Source organism: Bos grunniens, chromosome 9, assembly GCF_055505025.1.
Source record: "Bos grunniens cultivar Pamir isolate PY7600 chromosome 9, Bosgru_T2T1.0, whole genome shotgun sequence".
NCBI lineage: Eukaryota > Metazoa > Chordata > Mammalia > Artiodactyla > Bovidae > Bos > Bos grunniens.
This window is the reverse complement of record NC_141173.1, coordinates 66,523,531-66,545,465: the sequence shown is the minus strand read 5'-3', so window position 1 is coordinate 66,545,465 and position 21,935 is coordinate 66,523,531. Positions and strand designations below refer to the sequence as shown.

Here is a 21,935-nt window from a genome sequence, read left to right as displayed (position 1 = left end):
ATTAGGGTAATTGGTTGTATTTGAATATTTACTGGGGATTAGATAATAGTCATTGTATCAAGGTAGAATATCCTGGTTTTGTTAATTGCTCTGTGATTATTAAAGAAATTGTTCTTGATTAGAAGATATGCACACTAAAGTGTTTAGGAGTAAAGAGGTGTAATGACTGCAACTTATTCTCATATAATTGAGAAAAATGAGTGTGTGCGTGTATATATATATATACATACATAGAGAGAAAGATACAAAGGGCAAAATGTTTAACAATTGGTGAACTTGGGTAAACGGCATATAGAGGCCCTTGCAACCTTTCTATAAGTTCAAGATTATACATATTAAAAATTATAAAAGATATACTCTAGCTAAAAGATTCCCTTCAAGATATAATCGTTTCAGGTGTCATTCGATGATTAAGGGTAATCCCAGTAGACCAATTTATCCTGTCTCACTTGTCCAAACTTAGAGAAATTTGCTTTCTAATCATACCTAGTGCTATGATCGAAGGCATGATAGCTCCAGACTCCCAGAGCCCGCTGAATCTATAAGTATGAAGTAGTGTGCATGCGTACTAAGTCACTTCAGTCATATCTGACTCTGTGCAACCCCATGGGCTGTAGCCCACCAGGCTCCTCTTGTCCACAGGATTCTCCAGGCAAGAACATTGGAGTGGGTTGTCATGCCCTTCCTGAGCGGATCTTTCCAACTCAGAGATCGAACCCTCATCTCTTACATCTCGTGCATTGACAAGCGGATTCTTTACCACCAGCATCACCTGGGAAGCCCCAAGTATGAAGTAGGGAATCAACTAATTTATGGATTATTCTGATAAAATTTCTTGCAGGTAGTTTTACATAATAACTGCTACAGAACAGTGTGGCAGAGGCTGCTAGTTGCCATCTCAATATTCATTATTCCTTGGTAAAAATATCCCTGATTTTTAGGAAAGGAAAGGGCTGCTCCCAATAAAGACTTTATTTCCCAATTCTCCTTACAGCTAGGTGTGGCTATTTGGCTAAATTCTGACCAAAGAAAATAAAAATGAAAGTTATATGGCAACTTCCAAAAACACCTTCTTAATATAATCAATCATAAGTCCTTTTACCCTTCTTCTTTGTCTCTTCTCCCAGAATACCCAGTGTGTACATGTGAGGCCTGGATCTCTAGCAGCTATCTTGGGCAACAAAGGCAGAGTCCATACCCTTGGGGTGGTAGAACAGAGAGAAGGAAACTCTGTGGGTCCCCGATTAAAAGTAGCTGTTATTCCAACCTTAGAATGTCTACTCATTAAACTATTTTTACTTTACAGGAGAAAAAGAAACTTTAATTTTGTTTGTCATTGCTAATTTGAGATTCTATTATGTATCATTAAAAAAAATGGTACTTTTTAAAAAATATAAGGGGCTAAAGTCTGACTTAGACTCATAGTTTCTATAAAGTTTTCAGGTGATAAATCACTCCATGAGGGTGGATCCCATTGATATACCTTCTTAGAGTCTAGCAGAGTCTTCACATAGTTTTAGTAGATGAATATTTTTAGAATGAATGAAAACTATTTTGATAAAAACAACTCCAAAATGCTGCCTACATAATTAGAAATTCACCTCAATTTGGCATTGCTTTTTGATCATTATGATTTGCTTCAAAGATCACGTTAAATACATTTCTTTCCCTATAAACCTTTGGTCAAAAGCAAAATAACCCTTATCTAGACTTCTAGCTTGTTAAGATTATAGGAAGAATTTTATGATTATAGTGTTTGCTTCTATGGCATTCTTTATTAACAGATCAAAAGGTAAAATGAATCAGGCAGCACAGACTATGTCATATCAGGAACAAACAACTCCAAAATCTCACTAGTTAAAAACCGCAAAGTTTGCTTCTGGTGGGTGGGAGTTCCTCCATATCTTCCTTATTCAGACTGCCGCAATCTCCTCCATCCAGACAAGGAGGAAAGGTACATGACAACTGCCCATTGGTTCGTAAGGCTTCCATTCAGAAATGAGACATATCACTTCCACCATGCATCACAAAGCCATACCTGACTTCAAGTGACAGGCAGGAAGAGCACCCTGCCATGTACCTAAGATGAGCCTCCCAGAATTCCTGGAGAAACCTAGTGACTACCAGATAAAGCATTTCACAACTGATTCTGAGCTCATGGCTTCTCCTCTTAGTCTCCTGAATTTTTTTTCAATAATTTTTAAAGATAACTCAAATTTGGTTGGTTAACAGATGAGTCATTTATCATGATCATAGAGAGTGAAATTTTCCTTAAGGCAGAGAACTGGCTCTAATTCTTCTAATTTTTGCAAGTATTTGCTTGTGACTCCCTGATGATGGAAAATGAAACAATATGGACCCTTAAAGTTTTGGTGTCGTCTGACCATGTTAGATTAGTGGATTATGAAGTATGCAGGACTTCTGTGGAATCTCTAGAATGCATGTAAGGGTTAAAAAAAATGCTTTCTTTTCCAAACATACTTGTTTGAAACCAGATTTCCTTCATGTACTTCGACCAGGATGACATACTGCAACAGACTGAATGCAGAACAGACAAGAGAATCCAATCATTTTCTATAAAGTTAAATATTAAAGAGATTTGCAAAAGAAATTAGTTTAGAAAAAAGTTATTTTTATAAAATACATATTTTATATTACTATGCAACAGGATATTGTTATTCTAAAGGAATAAATATACATAGCTTGAAATGTTCTCACTTTTAATTTTTAATACAGTAACTATTGACAGATATAACCCACATTAAGTAAAGGTCCTTGGGGCTCTTAACTTTTTATTTTGAAATCAGTTCAGTTCAGTTCAGTCACTCAGTCATGTCTGACTCTTTGCGAAACCATGGACTGCAGCACACCAGGCTTTTCTGTCTATCACCCACTCCCAGAGCTTACTCAAACTCATGTCCATCACGTCAGTGATGCCATCCAACCATCTCATCCTCTGTCTTCCCCTTCTTCTCCTGCCTTCGATCTTTCCCAGCATCAGGGTCTTTCCCAATGAGTTGGTTCTTCGCATCAGGTGGCCAAAGTATTGGAGTTTCAGCTTCAACATCAGTCCCTCCAATGAATATTCAGGAATGATTTCCTTTAGGATTGACTGATTGGATCTCCTTGCAGTCCAAGGGACTCTCAAGAGTCTTCTCCAACACCACAGTTCAAATAATTATTCTCAATAATTTTTAGGAGTTTAAAGGGGTCCTGAGACTAAAAGTATCAAGAACCACCTTAGATAATATCTTGCTTGGTAAATTTCAATTTAGTCTTTCAAAAGAGAGAACTACTAAAAAACATTTTCTCTACCACAAAGATTTAAGAATCAGTGAGATAACGATAACAATTTGAATATACCTATATGAGGAGCAGGCTTCCCCAGTGTCTCATTAGTGAAGCATCCACCTGCAATGCAGGAGCCACAGGAGATGTGGGTTCAATTCCTGGGCCATGAAGATCCCCTGGAGAAGGAAATGGCAACAGTATTCTTGCCTGGGAAAATTCCAGGGACAGAGGAGCCTGGTGGGCTACAGTCTTTGGGGTCACAAAGAGTCGGATACGACTCAGTACACACACATACAAGGAGCATTGCCTGGTGAATACTCATCCCATTGCTGAGAAGAGTATTTTGACCTTATCTATGTGAAATACTAAGTCAATTATATATTTAGATTATAAAAAAATATATTCAGTTAACCTACTAAACACTACCTGAGAATAGAACTAGTCACTGAATGAAGATCACTCTGCTGCAAATAACTAAAACTCATCTAAAAGAGGCTAAAATTGAAATAAGAAAATTACTATTTTCATATAAGGAATCCAGATGTTGAGTATTTCCACTGAAGATTATTTGATAACCTCAACTGCATTAAAATGTTCCCAGGATCCTTATATCCTTCTAACCTGTTAGTTTCTGGATCCCGGCTCATATCCATTCTTACCAGCCGCAAATACTGACATCAAAAGTAAATATAAGATCAAGAGATAGAACATAGAGGAGTGGTATATTTTTTCCCATGTGTTTCTTTTAGACAGCAAGAAAGATTTTTCCTAAAATCACTCTGCCACTGTTAACACTGACTTGTTTTCAAACATCATGTGTCAGAAGTGGATCACCAATCCCTGGCCAGTGGAGAAGCTCAAATCAGTCCTGGGATAGTGGAATTGGAGGTTACCATGATTGGCTGAAACCAACACAATTCCCTCTTTGTGGTTGAAGAAGGACATAGCTTCTCCAAAAACATCTGACTGCTTGATATTGGCACAAAATGGGGTTCTTTCAGTAAAAATGAGAGTGGGAATGGGGAATAGCTATGGACTAGGGAACCAGTAGGTTCCTGCATAATCATGACAACTGAAATGTCTCATTGTGGTCCCCAGGACTGTTATGGAATAATATTGGATTTGCCAAAAAGTCCATTTGGATTTTCTGTACCACCCCACAAATGAACTTTTTGACGAACACAAAAGATAAAATTCAGAGACATTTTAGGACTTCCTGGGTGGCCCAGTGGTTAAGAATCTGCACTTCCACTTCAGGGGGCAAGGGTTTGATTCTTAGTTGGGGAACTAATATCCTAGATGACACATGGCTCAGCCAAAAAAAAAAATTACAGAGATGTTTTATAAATATCATATTTGTCTGTTTTCCTTCTTTTAATTAGTCAGTTGTCATAGAGTGCCTAATGAATGCTTAGATGCATTAAAGATACACAAAGTCTCATTTAACTTTTTACTGATATCTCATTCTTAGCTTGTAATATATAATCTATTCAATAATAACAAAAAGTTAATTCTACTCAATCTGCTACTACTACATTTTTGTTTCCTTAAATTATTCTGCACATGTCACTGCTGATACATTATAGCATCATACCTTTTACACTTAATGCTTTCAGTTAAAATTTGACTCCCCATTAAACTGGAAACATTTATGTATTTGAAGAATATAAATTTCATTCTATAATCCAAGTAATTCTCTAAGTAATTAATAAAAGTCAGAAACAAATACAGAAAAATACTATCCAATATGTTCTTCCTTTTCTAGAACAACCCACACAACAGCTGTCTGGTCTCTCACTAACAGTATGAGCCACAAGAGCAGCTACATATTTTCTGCTATGATCCTGTATGGTCTGGTTACAGCAGGAATGATTTATAGATCATTCAGGAAATAATACTCTACCATTTTTCCTTCAAGGCTCAGCTTATATGTCATCTCTTCAGAGGCCTTTCCTGATCACCCTGTTTAAAAGAGGCTTCCTCAGATTACTTTATATTAAATTACTCTTCTAATTCCATCTATAGCAGTCTTGCAAATCTGTAATTTCTTGTGCATGCATTTGTTATTTTCTGTTTCCCAAACTAGAATATAAGCCCTATAAGAGCTGGAAAACATGTTGGTCTTATTCTACACTGTACTAAAAGTTTAATACAGTGTCTGACACATAGTGGCTGATCAACAGATATTTAATTGAGAAAGTTTTCTTGGGAAAGAAAACTATTTTATGTTATATTCTGAAAGCAAAATTTAAACTTGAATCTTGGTGCTTATCATCTTTTGGTCATTGACATGTAATAATATAGGACATTGTAACTATATAATTAATGGATATTTCACATAAGGTGTCAGATGTGGTAAGACACTGTAAACACAGATAAATCAATCTTTTTATGCCAAACGGATACTTTTTTTTACATATTGTGTTTTCATTTCAGATAATTTATTAAGTATGAGAAATTAACCTAATAATTTAATCTGGGGTTAACACAGTTTAGAAATGTCAAGAAATGAGTCTGGCCAGAACTTACAATACTTTTGTATCTTTAATATACTTTGAATGGGAACTATCTCTCGTGAACTCTCATGGTGATTATAATAATATACATCCAACTGTAATTATAAAACAAAGCATGGAATATTTTAGGCCATTAAACATTTTTTAAAGTTTTTTTTAATGTGGATCATTTTAAAAGTCTTAATTAAATCTGTTAAAATATTGCTTCTGTTTTAGGTTTTGGTTTTTTGGCAAGTGAGATCTTAGCTCCCCAACCAAGGATCAACCCTACAGCCCCTGCATGGAAGCTGAAGTCTTAACCATTGGATGGCCAGGGAGGTCCCTAGGCCATTAAATATTATACTTTATTGTTATTAACGAAGTATGCAAGTTACTGAAAGGGTGACTTGGAGTCTGTCTGTTTTCAATGGAGATATTCCCATGTACGGGTGTGATTAGCACAGAGTTGCTAAATCTCTCTCTGAGCCATCTGTGAGCACCTTCTTGGTTAAAAACAACACGGACTCGCTCTGCTCAGTTTTTAGTTTTTTGCCACAACTGTTATCTTTATCTTAAACCTGGGAAGTTTCTCAAATGCCTCAAGTTTGGAAATGCCACCTTTCACAAAGAATCTGATCTTCAGATTGAAAAAAAGACCTCTATTAAGTCAACTACCTCAAACAAAATTTTATTGACATAAAATGTTGATCATAGAAGTGCCAATTCAACTGTAAAGGAATAAAGAGAATTTTAGCTTACTATTGAGTTTAGAATACTTTCATGTGTTTGACTTTCTAATAATGCAAAATAAAATTCCTAGCTACTTGAGCACACTGGCTTGGTCTTTGGATCTATCTCAAGTTAGGGTGACTCATTATAAAAGCTCCTTTTATAATGGCCTCTGTGTAAGGTCTTAGTTCTGGCAAATCAGCAGTAGTAGAGACCTTGCTGACAAAGACCTCGCAGATAGCCTGTCATTGCACTTGATGCTTTGGAGGCCTATGTCCTTACTACAGACCCAGCACAATCTCCTCTAAATAACTTGATCTGATTGCTATGGATGATCCATTCAGGTGGAACCTCAGGGAGATCACTGCAATAAAAATACCTAGAACTGTCCAGAGACCGTATAAATAAAATGTCTGCTTTAAAATAAATTCTAAAGTGATCACAGCCATCCTAACAATCACTTTTTCTACCAAAGATGCATGTTTTTAAAAACCAGCCTATCAGAAACATCTAAATAGGCCTGAGGACTTCCCTCGTGGTCCAGTGATCAGGGTTCTGTGCTTCTACTGCAGGGGGCACAGGTTTGATTCCTGGTCAGGGAAGTTCCACCTGCTGTGTGATGCAGCCAAAAAAAAAGAAATAGATTAAGAAAAAGGCTTGATTTTGACTGCACTGTTTAGTTCCTCAAGTCCAAGCTGAGTATGATTAGGAAGCCATTCTTTAATGCACTTCCATCATAAAGTATACTGCTTCATATCCATAATGTATATTGCTTCATATCCATCCAAACAGTTAGGGATAAATCTTTTCTGTGTTACTAAGATTATGAATACAAAATTTAGCTTTAGAAAATATATACTGCTAGTAACAATTTTGGGGCTTCCCCAGTGGCTCAGTGATAAAGAATCCACCTGCAATGCAGGAGATGTGGGTTTGATCTCTGGGTCGGGAAGATCCCCTGGAGAAGGAAATGGCAACCCACTCCAGTATTCTTACCTGTGAAATCCCATGGACAGAAGAGCCTGGCAGATTACAGTCCATGGGACCACAAAAGAGTCAGATATGACTAACTGAAAAAAAACAACAACATTAACAGTTTTTTATTGTACATAATTCAGAGTGGGGATGAAACAATTTTCTACAAAGAATAACCTTTTAGATCTTTAAAGCTATTGATACCATCATATTTCATTAACCATAAATAAAGTAAGTGAATTGAAAAAATTAACATCTCTTCAAAAAGATCTCTCATACATATTTATATTCAGGTTTTTTTTAATTAATTTATTTTTTACTGAAGGATAATTACAGAATTTCTCTGTTTTCTGTCAAACCTCAACGTGAATCCGCCATAGGTATACATATATCCCCTCCCTTTTGAAACTCCCTCTCCTCTCCCTCCTGTTCAGGGTTTTATACTGCCTTTTTCACAGGTTTTATGTGTGAAAACGTAATTACATAATTGAAATAAAATACCAAAATGTTAACAAGTTTGATTCTGTTGGCATTCACACACAAATGAATCCTTTTCTCAGAAAGGAGCATTTTGTATGTACAATCTTTTACAAAAGAGTCTAGCTAAGCAGAGAGATATTATAATTTTAAAAAGTAATATTCATAAAATCATGGGTAAGAGGGGATGTATAAACACTGCTATATTTAAAATGGATAATCAGCAAGGACTATAATAGAGGGAACTCTGCTCAATGTTATCTGGCAGCCTGGATGGGTGGGGAATTCAGGTGTGAATGGATACGTGTATACGTATGGCTGAGTTCCTTTGCTGTCCACCTGAAACTATCATACTGTTAATAATCTATACTCCAATATAAAATAAGAAGTTAAAAAATAAATTAAAAAAAGAGAGGATATATAAGAACTGAGACTGGCCCTGCCTTTGAACAAGCAAACAGGTCTCACTCAGGAGGCACGTGGTGGCAGCAGCAGCTGTGAGTCCCTATCTTCCCTGCATTCCTGCACATGGCAGCTTCTCACCTCAGTCTCTAAGCGGAGAGTAAGTCATGCCCAAGTTGAGGTCATCCTGTCCATCAAAAAGAGCAGGGAAACATCAGGTCACATTCAAAATGGGAAATTAGCTCAAGGTCTAATTTTTTTTTTTTTTTTGGTTATTATTTTCTGGATTAGACAGAAGCTCTTGTCCATTTTTCTAATGTGGTCTCGATTTTTTCCATACTTCTTACTCAGTGACTCTCACCTAGTATCCTTTCTCCAGGACATGCCCGCTTTCTTTCATCCTGTAGTCATTCATAAATCCAAAGATTTTTTTTAAAAAGCATATTGAGTCCACATGTACCATGTATAAGGTGAATTTATAATATCTATTTAAGGTAAAATATAAAAGCTTGTAGCTTAGATGTCTGTTAGAATATAAGCTCCTTGAAGGCAAGGAATTTTGTCTGTTTTGTCCACTGACATCTCCTGAGTTGCTAGAAGTGTCTGGCACACAGAGGGCGTTCAATAAATATTTGTTGAAGGAATTAAGGTTTTTATATTTTTCATTCTAACTTTAATTCTCACTGATGTGTTATGGAAAGCATATTGATATGTTATATAAAGCACATATTTTAGAATGGATAATTTCCTAGAAACATACAACCTACCAAGATTGAATCATGAAAAAATAGAAAATCTGAGCAGAACCACTATTAAAAAAGAAGATGAATCAGTAGTCAAAAAACCTCTCAATTAGCAACTATAAAAATGAAGGAAATCCCATCATTTGCAACAGCATGAATGCACCTTGAGGAAGTTTTTCTAAGTGAAATAAGTCAGATAGAGAAAGATAGTTCAGTTCAGTCGCTCAGTCGTGTCCGACTCTTTGCGACCCCATGAATCGCAGCACGCCAGGCCTCCCTGTCCATCACTAACTCCCGGAGTTCACTCAAACTCACATCCATCGAGTCGGTGATGCCATCCAGCCATCTCATCCTCTGTCGTCCCCTCTTCCTCCTGTCCCCAATCCCTCCCAGCATCAGAGTCTTTTCCAATGAGTCAACTCTTCGCATGAGGTGGCCAAAGGACTGGAGTTTCAGCTTCAGCATCATTCCTTCCAAAGAAATCCCAGGGCTGATCTCCTTCAGAATGGACTGGTTGGATCTCCTTGCAGTCCAAGGGACTCTCAAGAGTCTTCTCCAATACCACAGTTCAAAAGCATCAATTCTTCGGCACTCAGCTTTCTTCACAGTCCAACTCTCACATCCATACATGACCACTGGAAAAACCATAGCCTTGACTAGACGGACCTTTGTTGGCAAAGTAATGTCTCTGCTTTTGAATATGCCATCTAGGTTGGTCATAACATTTCTTTTTTTTTTTTAATAACATTTCTTCCAAGGAGTAAGCGTCTTTTAATTTCATGGTTGCAGTCACCATCTGCAGTGATTTTGGGGCTCCAAAAAATCAAGTCTGACAGTTTCCACTGTCTCCCCATCTATTTCCCATGAAATGATGGGACCAGATGCCATGATCTTCGTTTTCTGAATGTTGAGCTTTAAGCCAACTTTTTCACTCTCCTCTTTGACTTTCATCAAGAGGCTTTTCAGTTCCTCTTCACTTTCTGCCATAAGTACTGTACAATCTCACTGTATAATAATGTCTGTATTAATAGCTGGCATAAATGGAATAAATGTATAAATGGAAAGTTTATGATCCTGTAGCTCTAATAATCCATATTTCTATTTCTCAGTTTACCTAAGTTTTATCAAGTATAAATCTTGCCCTATATTCTTTTTTAAATATTTATTTATCATTGATTCTTCCTTTTTTCCTTCTAGGAATTTATTCTTATTTTCTTCGCCGTTTTAAGACAACTGAAGTCCTCTAGGATTTATTTCTCATCATCACAATATACCAACCCTTCCCCACACCATTTCTAGTCCCCTTGATTAAATTTGCTTTCTTGATTTGTTCCCAGGCCTGGATTACTGTTATCACTGAAACATACGCTCCAATCATATGAAAATCCTCCTGAGGGCTATTGATCTCCTTGTTTCCTTCCCCCTAAAGGACCATGAGCTATCAATCAGGTCCAGTGCTTTCTCTTTGTAGATGCTTCTCCTTCCCTGCTTCCTCTCTTCATCTTACCATCATTCTCCTGTCTCTTACACACCAAAACCAAAATCCCTCCACTGATTCAGCCTTTCCCTTCTCTCTTTTTATCCCCTGTAAAATGGTAACATCATCTCACAGTTTTTATTTCTTCACGTCTCAACTTACTGTAAAAAGAATTTTCCACCTCCATACACTTAATACGTTGTTTTAAAGTCACTTATAAACCCCTTGGTATCACTTAATACCTCAGATCTTTCCTTTTTTGTTGGAATGCTTTCCTCCTGTGTTTCCATTACACCTTGTTCTAGTAATGTACCTTCTGCCACCTTCACCATTCTTGTACAGCAAGTGTTTGTTCTTTTTCATTTTGTTTCATTTATTTTTTGCATATCTTCTCATTTTGCTTTTCAGAGCTCTGTCTTTGGTCCTGGTCTCAAACTTACAAAATTTCCATGGGAAAACTAATCAATTCCTATCATTTTAATTTCTACTTCTTTTTCTTTTTTAAAATGATTCCTACATTTATATCTTTAAACTCTCCACTAAACTCCAGATATCATATTTCTGGTTGTCCTCTAGATATCTGCTCAATGTATGTATTCCTAAGCCTTCTAAAATCTATTAATTTTATTCCCTTCCCCCTGTTATGCCAAGTGGCAATTTTCCAGAGGAAATAGGCTCCAAACTTTTTATCCTTAAGTGAAGATGATGTGTCAATCTCTCATCAAATATATATATATATATATATATATATATATATATGACTTGAGTAAGAAATAAACCTCTAATATTTTTTGGAGTTTGTTGTTATTGCTGTCTGGATCAGCTGGGCCTAACTGATTCAAAATCCAAAACCAAATTCATTGCTGTTTCCCTGAGCACTATTAACAGAATGAAGGAACATGCTCTTCTCACCTGCTCTTATTCCTCTATTCCATTTTCTTTGTGTTTTCTGAGCCATCAATATCTACCCACTCAAGCAGGCTAGGCACCTGGAAGCATATCTAGACTTCACGTTCATGTCCACCCACATTTCTGATTCAGGTAGTTCTATAGATTCAGTTTCCAAGTATCCCTCAAATATTTTCTTTTATTTCCATCCTTAGTATACATCTTCTCATTATCTGTTGCCTGAACTATTTCAGTGAGTTTGTAAATGATTTCCTTGTCTCTAGGATCAGGCTTCCCTAAGTCCATATGGCTATCAGAGTAACTTTTATAAAACAAACTTTGTTTATTCCACTCTCCTGTTAAAATCTCTCACCAGTGCTTACAGAATAACACTGAAATGCTTTGTCATGGTATATTAGACTCTTAATACTCCAGGCCTTTTCACTCTCCTCAACCGCATCTCTGCTCCAGCAACACCTAACCCCGTGAAGCACTGGTCCTTCCACTCTTGCATCACACACACACACACACACACACACACACAGTCCATTAGTCCTCAACTGATCCTTCTTGAAATCCCAATTTTGGTTTCTTTTACTTTAAGAAGGTTTTCTAGTTTTGACGCACATCAATTCTCTCCTGATATTACTTCTTGGCTTAAAATGTGCTTTTGCTATTGAATGTGGCAATTTTTAAAAACCTTTGCTCATACAGCCACTGTGATAGCCATAGATGGCCACGGCTGTAATCCTCTTGAGAATAGGGGGTTATCTTACTGCAATAATATATGCAAAACACAGAACTTAGCACATTACAGACACCCTAAAAGATGTTTACAAAATGGAAATGATAAGCCTTTTCCTCAGATAGTTTAGCATCTGCTAAGGGTTACATTTTTTATATAACTTAAAATTTATAGAGAGCTTACTGTGTGTCAGGCACTGTAGCAACTATTCTGTAAGTTTTATTTTATTTAGCCTAACAGTAAATCTAGGGCACTGAAACATGCATTAGATACCTATCCTTACTGATTTCATTATCTGAAGCAAACCCTATTTCACCTTTCTGACAGGTAGGTCATTATAGGTTCTTGGGTATTAATTGGATGGATTTCTTTCCTACACAGTAACTGAATGAATAGCAGAAACATTACAGTTTACATTTGGGGTTTTTCTCTACAACTTTCAAGAGGAAGTTCAGCTATTTTGAACAAAAATTATGACAAGTTTCATGGACCTCTATGATAAGTAAGAAGTAACTTAAGTAAGAGACACAGGCACAGAGGGGTTGATTAACTGGTTCTACATTATAACTTTTAAGACTTCATTATTATTCTACACACAACCATCAACCACAAAAGAATTTGCTAATTATCATTGAGTGGCACAATTCCAAGAGTGACAGAATTGTATAGATGACACTCAAGACTTATTTTGGAGGACACTGATAAGATGTTGGAAGAGCTCTAGGCCCAAATCCTATGACTCCACTCTCTGGTCCTCTAGGTCGGAACATGCCTTTTATAATTCAGTTCTTGCAACTCTTTCATCTTCAAATAATAATAGGCAGATGTAGGAACCTAGGACTTCCTAGGTTCAAACAAACAAGGGACTTGCCTGGTAATCCAATGGCTGCAAAGCCAGGCTCCGGATACAAGCGGGCCCGGTTCCATCCCTGGTCTGGAGACTAGATCCCACGCGCTGAAACTACCACCTGGTGCAGCCAAACAAATCGTTTTAAAATATATTTTTTAAAAAAGAAACAAGGAACTAAAAAAACAAAAAACCAACCAATATTCCTTTCCTAAGGAGTCCAGAGCCAGTGGCATTTGCCGAAGGCCAAAAGCCATGGGACGATGGAGCAATGACCTGCCTCTTGGCCTTTTTTGCAGAAATACACAAAACGTGTAGAATCGCTTAGGTTTAACCCCTCCTAGCCTCATCACTTGGAAATTGGATGCTCTGAGGAATGTTGTATCCCACCCTACCCCCGCAGCCAAGGGTGAAAGAGTGATTAACAATCGCTTGGCAAAACAGCTTCCCAGGCCATTTGGGAGTTGCACGCGTTCGTCCCCGGGGTTCGGGCCGCTGCGCCTTCACGCGCAGCCTTTTTGTTTACTCCGCCAGCAGGGGAGACAGGGAGCCAGCGTGTAAAGATGCTCCGGGACCCGGGGGCTATATAAAGCTTTGGGTTCGGGCCAGGTGGGTGCCAGGGGCCAGCCTGTCCATGGAGATCGCGAAACGTACGGAGAGCGGAAGCGGCCAGTGTGTGCACCTCTGTCGCCCGCCGCCAGCTCCAGATCTTCCGATGCAGCACAGGGGCGCGGACTCCGGGTACAACGCCTTGGCCCCGCCTCGCGCTTACCCCGCTCTATCCCTCCCGCCTGCCCCTTCCCGGCTCCTCCCCTCGGATCTTCCAGCCCCACACCCACCCTGCCCTGGCTCAGCTGCGGTCAGGTCTCCTGGGTCTAGGTTCGCATCTTCTCTGCGCGTCTTGTGCTCCCCACCTCGCAGATCCGCAGTCTTCTGGAGACCGTGGATTGACGACGGAGGAGAGAAGGAGCAGGAGGCGCCGCACAACGCCGTGGAGGCGGTGAGTGAACCGCGCGTGGCGGGCCGCGCCTCCCAGGGGCTCCGTTGATCGACCCGCGCAGGGTACGCGGGACCCCGGGGAGACGCGCGCCTGGCCTGCCCCTGGCGTATTACCGCACCAGCAGGTGGCCCTACCGGTGGCCTTGTCTGTGCTGTGCGGTGAGTGCGTCCGCCGCTCCCGGGACGCGAGGATCGAGCCGGGAGGGAGGCTTCTGAGCCCCCGGGGTCACATTCCCTGCCGACGGGAGGAACGCTTGGTCGCCCGGGTTTGCAGTTTTTTAGAAAGGGGTGAGTGATAACTGCGATCCGTTTCCTTACACCCCCTCAGATGCCAGATGGCCCCGGAATAACGGACGCCTCAGGAAAGCTTTCCCAATACAGACACCCAGTCAGGTGAGTGACAGGCCTCATCGAAGGGCTCCAGCAGCTCCAGGGAAGGGTCTCGCACAGCCCTGCTCAGCAGCTGATCCCGAAGTTTTTCTCTCTTGGAAAAATCTACCTTCAAGATTTATCTTCCTAGTCTCAGAGGTCCTTTGCTCAGGGAGTTGAAAAATGTAGTTCACGCTCTCACCCTAAAGAACGGTTAATCAGTGCCCACTCAGTAAGCGCTTTACAATATCTATTATGAAGAGGGAACGCGGTAGCATTAGTAAAAGTAGAGTGATGACGTCTTGTGCCTGCGAAACAATTTCTTTTTAATGCCAAAAGGTTTGAGTGAAACTGGCTTCACACCAGGCTGAATGGAAATATTCTTTTTTGCAAATCAGAATCAAGAATGGTGTTCGCAATTGCGGTTTACAGCAAACCGAACAAATCAACAAATGGAACTTGAGACGGAAGAGAAAATGGAAACGTAATGAAAATCCCAAAGATTACAGGACCGTAAAAGCGATCGAAAGTTATTTGACCTAACAATTAAGAGCTAGTTTGCTGTTCCTAGCCACAGGAAGTCAGTCTTCCTGCAAGATGATTAGTAGCTTTTAATCAGGTGAAAGCTTAAGTCTTCATTGCCTGCTTTAGAGAGCTGTTAAATGAAGAGCTGTACAAAGTTTGTAGAATGTGCATGTGTTTATAATAGCATGTAGTAGTCAATAAGTGTTAGTCTCTCAGTTGTGTCCTACTGTTTGCAATCCCATAGACTGTAGCCTGCCAGACTCCTCTGTCTATGGAATTCTCTAGGCAAGAATACTGGAGTGGGTAGCCATTCTCTTTTCCAGGGGATCTTCCTGACCCAGGAATCCAACCGGGTGTCCTGCATTGCAGGTAGATTCTTTACCATGTGAGCCACCGGGGGAAGACCATAGTAGTCAATTAGTGTTGATTAATTTCCTACCCTTTGCTAGCACTAGTGAAGAACATGGGAAGAGATAATCATAGCCCTTTGGAAGTGTTATAATGGTTTACTTTGGTCAATTTTATGACTAACTCTACCAGGAGTGGGGAGGTGGGAAAGTGTCAGGGAACTGTGTATCGTAGATGTGATTACCTGGCTGAGTCTTGAGGTTAACCCAGTGGAGAACTTGTGGGGTGGGGCAGAAGACATTGAGAGGAAAAAGAATAGCACAGTTCCTTCTGGGAGCATCAAGGAACTGGCATTTGAGTGTGTGGAGCTGTGGTTACTCCAGCAGGGAAGCCAGAGCAGATCTTGTACACCTTGGTACAAGACTTTTGTCCTGCTCCTGTGTATGGCATTGGGAACTTAGGGACTTTATTCTGTAGGTGGTATTGGGGGTTACTCAAAGGATTTTAATTAAAATATTAATGTGATCAGATTTATGCTTCAGAAAAATCAGTAAGGAAATTGTATACAGCCTTAGTTAGAACATCAAAAGTGAAACTGGAAGTTATTGCAATTAAGGCATTGATGGAACTGGGTGAATTTGGGGAATGCTTAGTTGACAGAGTAGATTAGGTTTAGGCTTATGATGTATTGGATATGGTAGGTAAAAAGAAGTAAAAAGACAGAATGGTTCCCAGGTTGGTGGCTGATGACCAGGTGAATGTTATACTAATGAAATGGAAATTAAGGCTTAAAAGATAACTTGGGAACAAGATAGCATGTCAGAGTTCCCATTTGTCATATTTCATGTGCTTATGGGGCCTCCAAATAGATCTGTCCAGTAAGGAGCTGCATATACAGGTCAGTGGTCCAGAGTCCAGTTCTTAAGTGGAAATACAGACTTAGGAGGCTTTGGTAAATAAACAGGGGAATCATGGCAGTGAGTCAGGTCATCTGGAGGAGTGAAAAAGGAAAGATGATCATTCTTGATAAGATGCTGGGGGAAGGCCAGCATCTAACCTGTCTACAGAGAAAGAGAGGTACACAAACCTGACTGGGAAGAATTAAACAGAACAGGGAAGAAGTCAGCAAAGTGTAAAGTCCCTGTAAGAAAAATGGCCAGTGAGAGATTCTGGGGAGACAGAGTGTGAAAATAATTAAACAACATTCTTTGGGTTTGACAGTTTTACACATTAGAAAATCAATTGCATTTTTTAGGAGCAATTTCTTTTCTGAACTAATGTAGCCATTTCTTTGTATTTCTCTTTAAGTTCTATCTTGTATATTATTGTGTGTTTCTGATTCTTTTTACTCAATTATAGACTTCTTGAAGATAGGGATCATGATTTATCTGTCTTTGAATTATGAGTTATGATTGGCATAAGAGATTACTAAAATATTTATAGGATGACTGATATTGCTTATTTAGGCACCCAATTTATAAACTTAACTGTTTGGCTAGAAACATTTATCAACTACATTGCCTATATTTTTGCTTTTTAAAATGAAGCATACTGAATATAATGAAATTTTCTCTTTGTTAGAATCAATCTGATTTGGACACATGAGGCTATTTATTGTACACTAAAATACCAGGCACTCTAGTTGGTGGTGCAACCTTATCCTTTTATTTCCCCTGAATGAAAAATAATAGAAGATCAGATGGTAAGATTAATATTTGTTGTAAATTTGAAATTTTAAGGTAATCACATTTACATGCAAATTATTTGCACAAAATCAGTATTATTTTCAATATCTCAACATACTGTTCCCAAATTTAGTTGGGTGGGGAAAAGGGAGAGAGATGGGATCAAGGTTGGGGTCAGAGATAGCCTTTTGAAAAAGTTGCTTTTTATATGTTTCTAAACTTGATTTGGTTCCATCTACATCTACAAACTAAGTCTGAGTGTCAAACAAGATGCTAGGTAATTTCTGCCTTTGTGTAAGGTGCATAATATTTTGTCATCTTTATAAAGTTTTTATCATCCCAATATTTAATGTCATGGTAGGATTCATTTTTTCCCCAAAGGAATTTGGAAATTGGAAGATAAACTTTCTTCTGTATTTTGTAAGAATAAGTATATCCATAATGCCTGAAGTAAGCTATCTAAATATTGATCTTAAGCTCATGGAGGGTTTAATGTGAATGTGATCCAACTTATAACTTGGATAAAGATTTAAAACAGTGAATCAATTATTGATACTTTATCAAATAGACTCCATGAAGGCTGTAACACCAGCATTTTAAACTCTATTTAAATGCATAAATCAGTTGATAAATATATGGAGCTCTTGAAATTTGAGCATTTCATGAGAACAAAGATTCTGAATGTGGAAAAAAAAATAAAGCATATTATGTTGTCTGCTTCTTTCAGACTATTTTGGCCAAAATCAAAGTGTTATGATTACTTATATCAAGAAGCAGAAGCTCTTCTGAAAAATTTTCCAATTCAAGCCACAATTTCATTTTATGAAGATTCTGATAGTGAAGACGAAACTGAGGAGCTGATCTGTGAAAATTAACCCGATTAGTTTTGATGACATTCAAAGTTTGTAGGTACAAATTAGATTAGTGTACAAATGTATCATAATCCTTTTAAAATTAATTTATTTGTATATAAGTTATTAATAAAATGAAATATTTAGTAATTACTATGGTAGTTGGGCCTTTTTTATCCCTACACTATAATACAATGTTGGAATTTAAAAATAGGTTCTGTTTACAAGTGTTTTGATTGTATTGTAAACATTTGGAGCTTACAAAAGATAATTTAGATTGCTTCCTCAAATTACAAATTTATCTTTGTTTATAATTTTGAAAACATTTATGTATGACTTTTCAAAGAATAACAATATTTAATTTTCAAGACTGAGTTTTGTAATATCTGGTATTTCCTACTGATCCCCATTAGATGTTGTAGTTACAGATGTGTATTATCTTATTAGGTAATGAGGAAAATCACCTTATGTTATCAATCACATGTTACTATTATGTATTAGCCAGCAGATGGTGAAAAAGATTGTAAACATTGTCTATAATTAAGATTGGGAATCAATGTTAGGAATATTAAATTTTAGCAATTTTAATGAATGGTGAGTCAAGTTATTCTCACTTTAATACTCTTCTGCTGCCCTTAAATTCAGTAGTAAAATAGCATGGGTGTTTAGTACTTATGGCACCACACTGAGGGATCCCCAGAGTTAAAACAAAACATCTTACTTAAGTGGAGTCTAAAAAGGGGGAGACAAAATGCCAGAATTTGATAATCATTTTTTCATTTCAGTACACAAGGGAGCTAAGAAATGTGGCAGATAGGAAACATTCTCCAATAATATCACCTTCCATTGCTCTGGTTCCCAGGTCCTATATTCTCATGTAAAAAATTTTCTCCTGGGAAGTGAAATAAGAAATTCTTAGTGATTAGCTTAAAAAATTTTTATAGAAGAATACATCCTTTTTTTTAATGAAAGAGAAAACAGAAGCACTTTGCATGGTAGATAGAGGTAACATAGTAATTATGATCATGAAATTCTTTTAGCTCAAATACAGTCTTTTCAATTACAAGTAGCTGAAATACAAGTGTTTCCATTGCTTAGCTAAGAAATGCCCCCTTACAATCATTGATTTACAGGCACTTTAAGAACAAGGCAATTGAAATAGAACAAGTTCAAACCATGTTTCAGAGTCAGGAAAAATTAGTTATGGAAGGAGGATAGAGAGAGTTACTTAGAACTATATTTCTTCTCTTGAAAACTTTCCTTTCACTGGATTCTACTCTCAGGATGTATGTGTTCCTCAATAGATATGCAAAACCCCACCAGATCACCAACATGGACCTTGAGCGTTAGATACTGGTGTTTGCCTGCACAGTATTTGTGCTGCTGTTATTAATGTGTTGGAATAGTATTAAGAGCCACAGTCACATTTATTGAGTGCCTACCATTAGCCAGACATCTCACTTAATCCTTACTAAGTAAAACCTAAACCCATTGTGTAAGTGGAAAATGAGGCATTGAGATATTAAAGTAACCTGCATAAGGTTGCTCATTTATTAACCCCAGGGGTGGCATCCAAACTAAACCTCAGTTCAGTTCAGTTCAGTCCCTCAGTCCTGTCGGACTCTTTGCGACCCAATGAATCGCAGCACGCCAGGCCTCCCTGTCCATCACCAGCTCCTGGAGTTTACTCAGACTCATGTCCATCGAGTCAGTGATGCCATCCAGCCATCTCATCCTCTGTCGTCACCTTCTCCTCCTGCCCCCAATCCCTCCCAGCATCAGAGTCTTTTCCAATGAGTCAACTCTTTGCATGAGGTGGCCAAAGTACTGGAGTTTCAGCTTTAGCATCAGTCCTTCCAAAGAACACCCAGGACTGATCTCCTTTAGAATGGACTGGTTGGATCTCCTTGCAGTCCAAGGGACTCTCAAGAGTCTTCTCCAACACCACAGTTCAAAAGCATCAATTCTTCGGCGCTCAGCTTTCTTCACAGTCCAACTCTCACATCCATACATGACCACTGGAAAAACCATAGCCTTGACTAGATGGACCTTTGTTGGCAAAGTAATGTCTCTGCTTTTTAATATGCTATCTAGGTTGGTCATAACTTTCCTTCCAAGGAGTAAGCGTCTTTTAATTTCATGGCTGCCATGAAACTAAACCTATCTGACTCTTAAACTTGGCTAACTATGCAACACAACATTCGGGGGTAAGCTGCATTAGTCTACATTTCGCTCTATCTTTCAAGAAAGAGAGGAAGTTAGATGAGGAAGACCTTGTCAGTGGGTGAATGGAGCAGAGCGAGACTTTACTAACCTCTTCAACTCGTTCACTAGTCATTAGCGAGAGTTCCTAAAGGTTAAGTGTTCTCTGCACTTCACAGGAGTGCCTGTTTGCATTTGACATCTCAGCTCTTAAAAGTTCTCTTTTCTGTACAGATTGGTGCCTTCCTTAAAAGAGAGTTTCTGGCAAATCAAAATGCCTTAATAGTGTTATTTTATTCCATATTTCAAGCAGCGTGATGGTAGTGCTTTAACAATGGACAGACAGTTGTGTTCTGGGTTCACAGGCATCTCTAGAAATTTATTCTCAGATTCGGTCAGCACCAAGGCTTAGCAACAGTTTCACTCTTTAATCTTTCCACAGAATAGCTGTCACCTCCTTGCAGTGCTGAAATTCAGGGTGCAGGACGAATGAGGCATGCGTAGTTTGCACTGGTTCCAACCCTGCCCGCTCTCCATTCGTCCTGTTGGCTCCGCCTCACGCAGCCTCGACGTGCTACGTCACGGCGCGCCTCACCCTGGACGACCCCGGAAGTGGGTCGGGGGCTTGGCCTCTGCCCGGCCTCGGAGCCGGAGCGGGAGGTGTTACTCCACAGGCGTTGAGCTGAGCTGTCGAGTCGGGCGGCGGACCCCGGGTAAGGCCCGGGCCAGGGGTCCAGGATGCTGAACGTCCCTTCCCAGTCTTTCCCGGGCCCCAGCTCGCAGCAGCGCGTCGCCTCCGGGGGGCGTAGCAAGGTAAGCGCGCTGCAGTCCTCTCTTCCTGCCGGGATCTCAGGCTCCGGCACAGTCCGTTCTCTCCTTACGTACCCTCTCCCACCTCCTGTCCCCATCTCTGGCTTTCATCCCCTCCTACCCTTGCTGGCGATCTCTTTCAGATCCCATGCGTTCTCCAGTCCTGGAACTCTCTTAACCTCCATCTCTTACCAGCTGGTCCCTTTTCTTTCCCATCCCTTTATCCCGTTCTGTCAATTCCCTTCTTCCAACTCTTTTTCCCACTAATCAGATTCAGATATAAGGTAATGACAGGCTCCGTGCTTCCCATATTGTTAGGTACTCTGTATCGGCTTCCTTCCTTCAACATAACCTGATCTCAGTTCTTTTGTTCACTTTCCGAAGAAGTTGTGAGCGATCTGGGTTCCCTAGAAGAGGGGAAAGGCTGGGCAATAGCAGCAGTGACCAGTGTTTATCCCGCCAAGAGTGGGGACTCCAGGAGCTAGGGAAGATGGGAGAAGAGAGAACAAATTTCTATATACAAACCTGCTGTTAGGTTTAGGGATACTTCTCCAAGTCACACTGCCTTTCTCTCTTCCTCTGGTACTTGATTGTTTTATCACTGTCTTTTCTACTGATATCTCTTGCTAATTTTGAAGCTAATATAATGCTCTTTTAAGTTTTTGTTGAACATAGTTACTGTTACTAACAGGTGGGATGCAAATGTGTTTTATATTTGCAGAATTTAATGAAATTGTCTCCCATGTTTATTGCAATATGAATGTTGCTTGCTCCTGTTGTTTGTTAGTTCCTCATTTTATAACCACATCTTCATGTTTTGTTTTCAAGACTTCCACCTGATCAGGCCATTCCTTTCTTCATTTCTGGACTCTTGAGTCTTTAGCATTAACGTCATTTGGGAACTTCATCAACTTTGTTTTCTCCGCATGGACCTGGAGCTTGACCCTAGGTCAGAATTATGGGTTCAGAGATCTGTAGCTTTCATTAGCCTTTCAGAAGTCTCAAACCCCAACTATAATAATATAGCTGAAATTGATTAAGTGCTTACTGACAGCCTGAGTGCTTTACATGTATTAC

General features: G+C 39.1%; 2 protein-coding genes and 1 long non-coding RNA gene across 13 annotated transcripts in view; 2 read left to right on the top strand and 1 right to left on the bottom strand.

The window, feature by feature from the left end:
• Positions 1-6,453: 6,453 nt before the first annotated feature.
• On the bottom strand, positions 6,454-13,849 carry LOC147366076 (uncharacterized). The gene is made up of 5 exons (XR_015132376.1): positions 13,724-13,849; positions 13,094-13,190; positions 8,511-8,556; positions 7,512-7,585; positions 6,454-7,127 (listed from the first exon to the last, which is right to left on the bottom strand). It is a non-coding gene; the product is annotated as an uncharacterized LOC147366076 (long non-coding RNA).
• On the top strand, positions 13,510-18,000 carry RIPPLY2 (ripply transcriptional repressor 2). The gene is made up of 3 exons (XM_086316433.1): positions 13,510-14,069; positions 14,397-14,461; positions 17,723-18,000. Exons 1-3 carry the CDS (start codon positions 13,704-13,706, stop codon positions 17,868-17,870), a joined length of 579 nt encoding a protein of 192 aa, XP_086172559.1. The 5' UTR covers positions 13,510-13,703; the 3' UTR covers positions 17,871-18,000.
• The window catches only part of CYB5R4 (cytochrome b5 reductase 4), a 128,584-nt gene continuing 120,646 nt past the window's right edge, over positions 13,998-21,935 (top strand). For 10 of the 11 annotated variants that reach the window (XM_086316414.1, XM_086316418.1, XM_086316413.1 and 7 more), the window contains exon 1: positions 20,635-20,861. Coding sequence is in view for 6 of the 11 variants with exons in the window: in XM_086316412.1 (XP_086172538.1) it covers positions 20,787-20,861 (75 nt within the window). In the remaining 5 variants the exon portion in view is untranslated. Of the gene's footprint in view, positions 14,070-14,396; positions 14,462-20,634; positions 20,862-21,935 lie in introns of those variants that run through there. The other variant, XM_086316410.1, reaches the window with a different exon arrangement.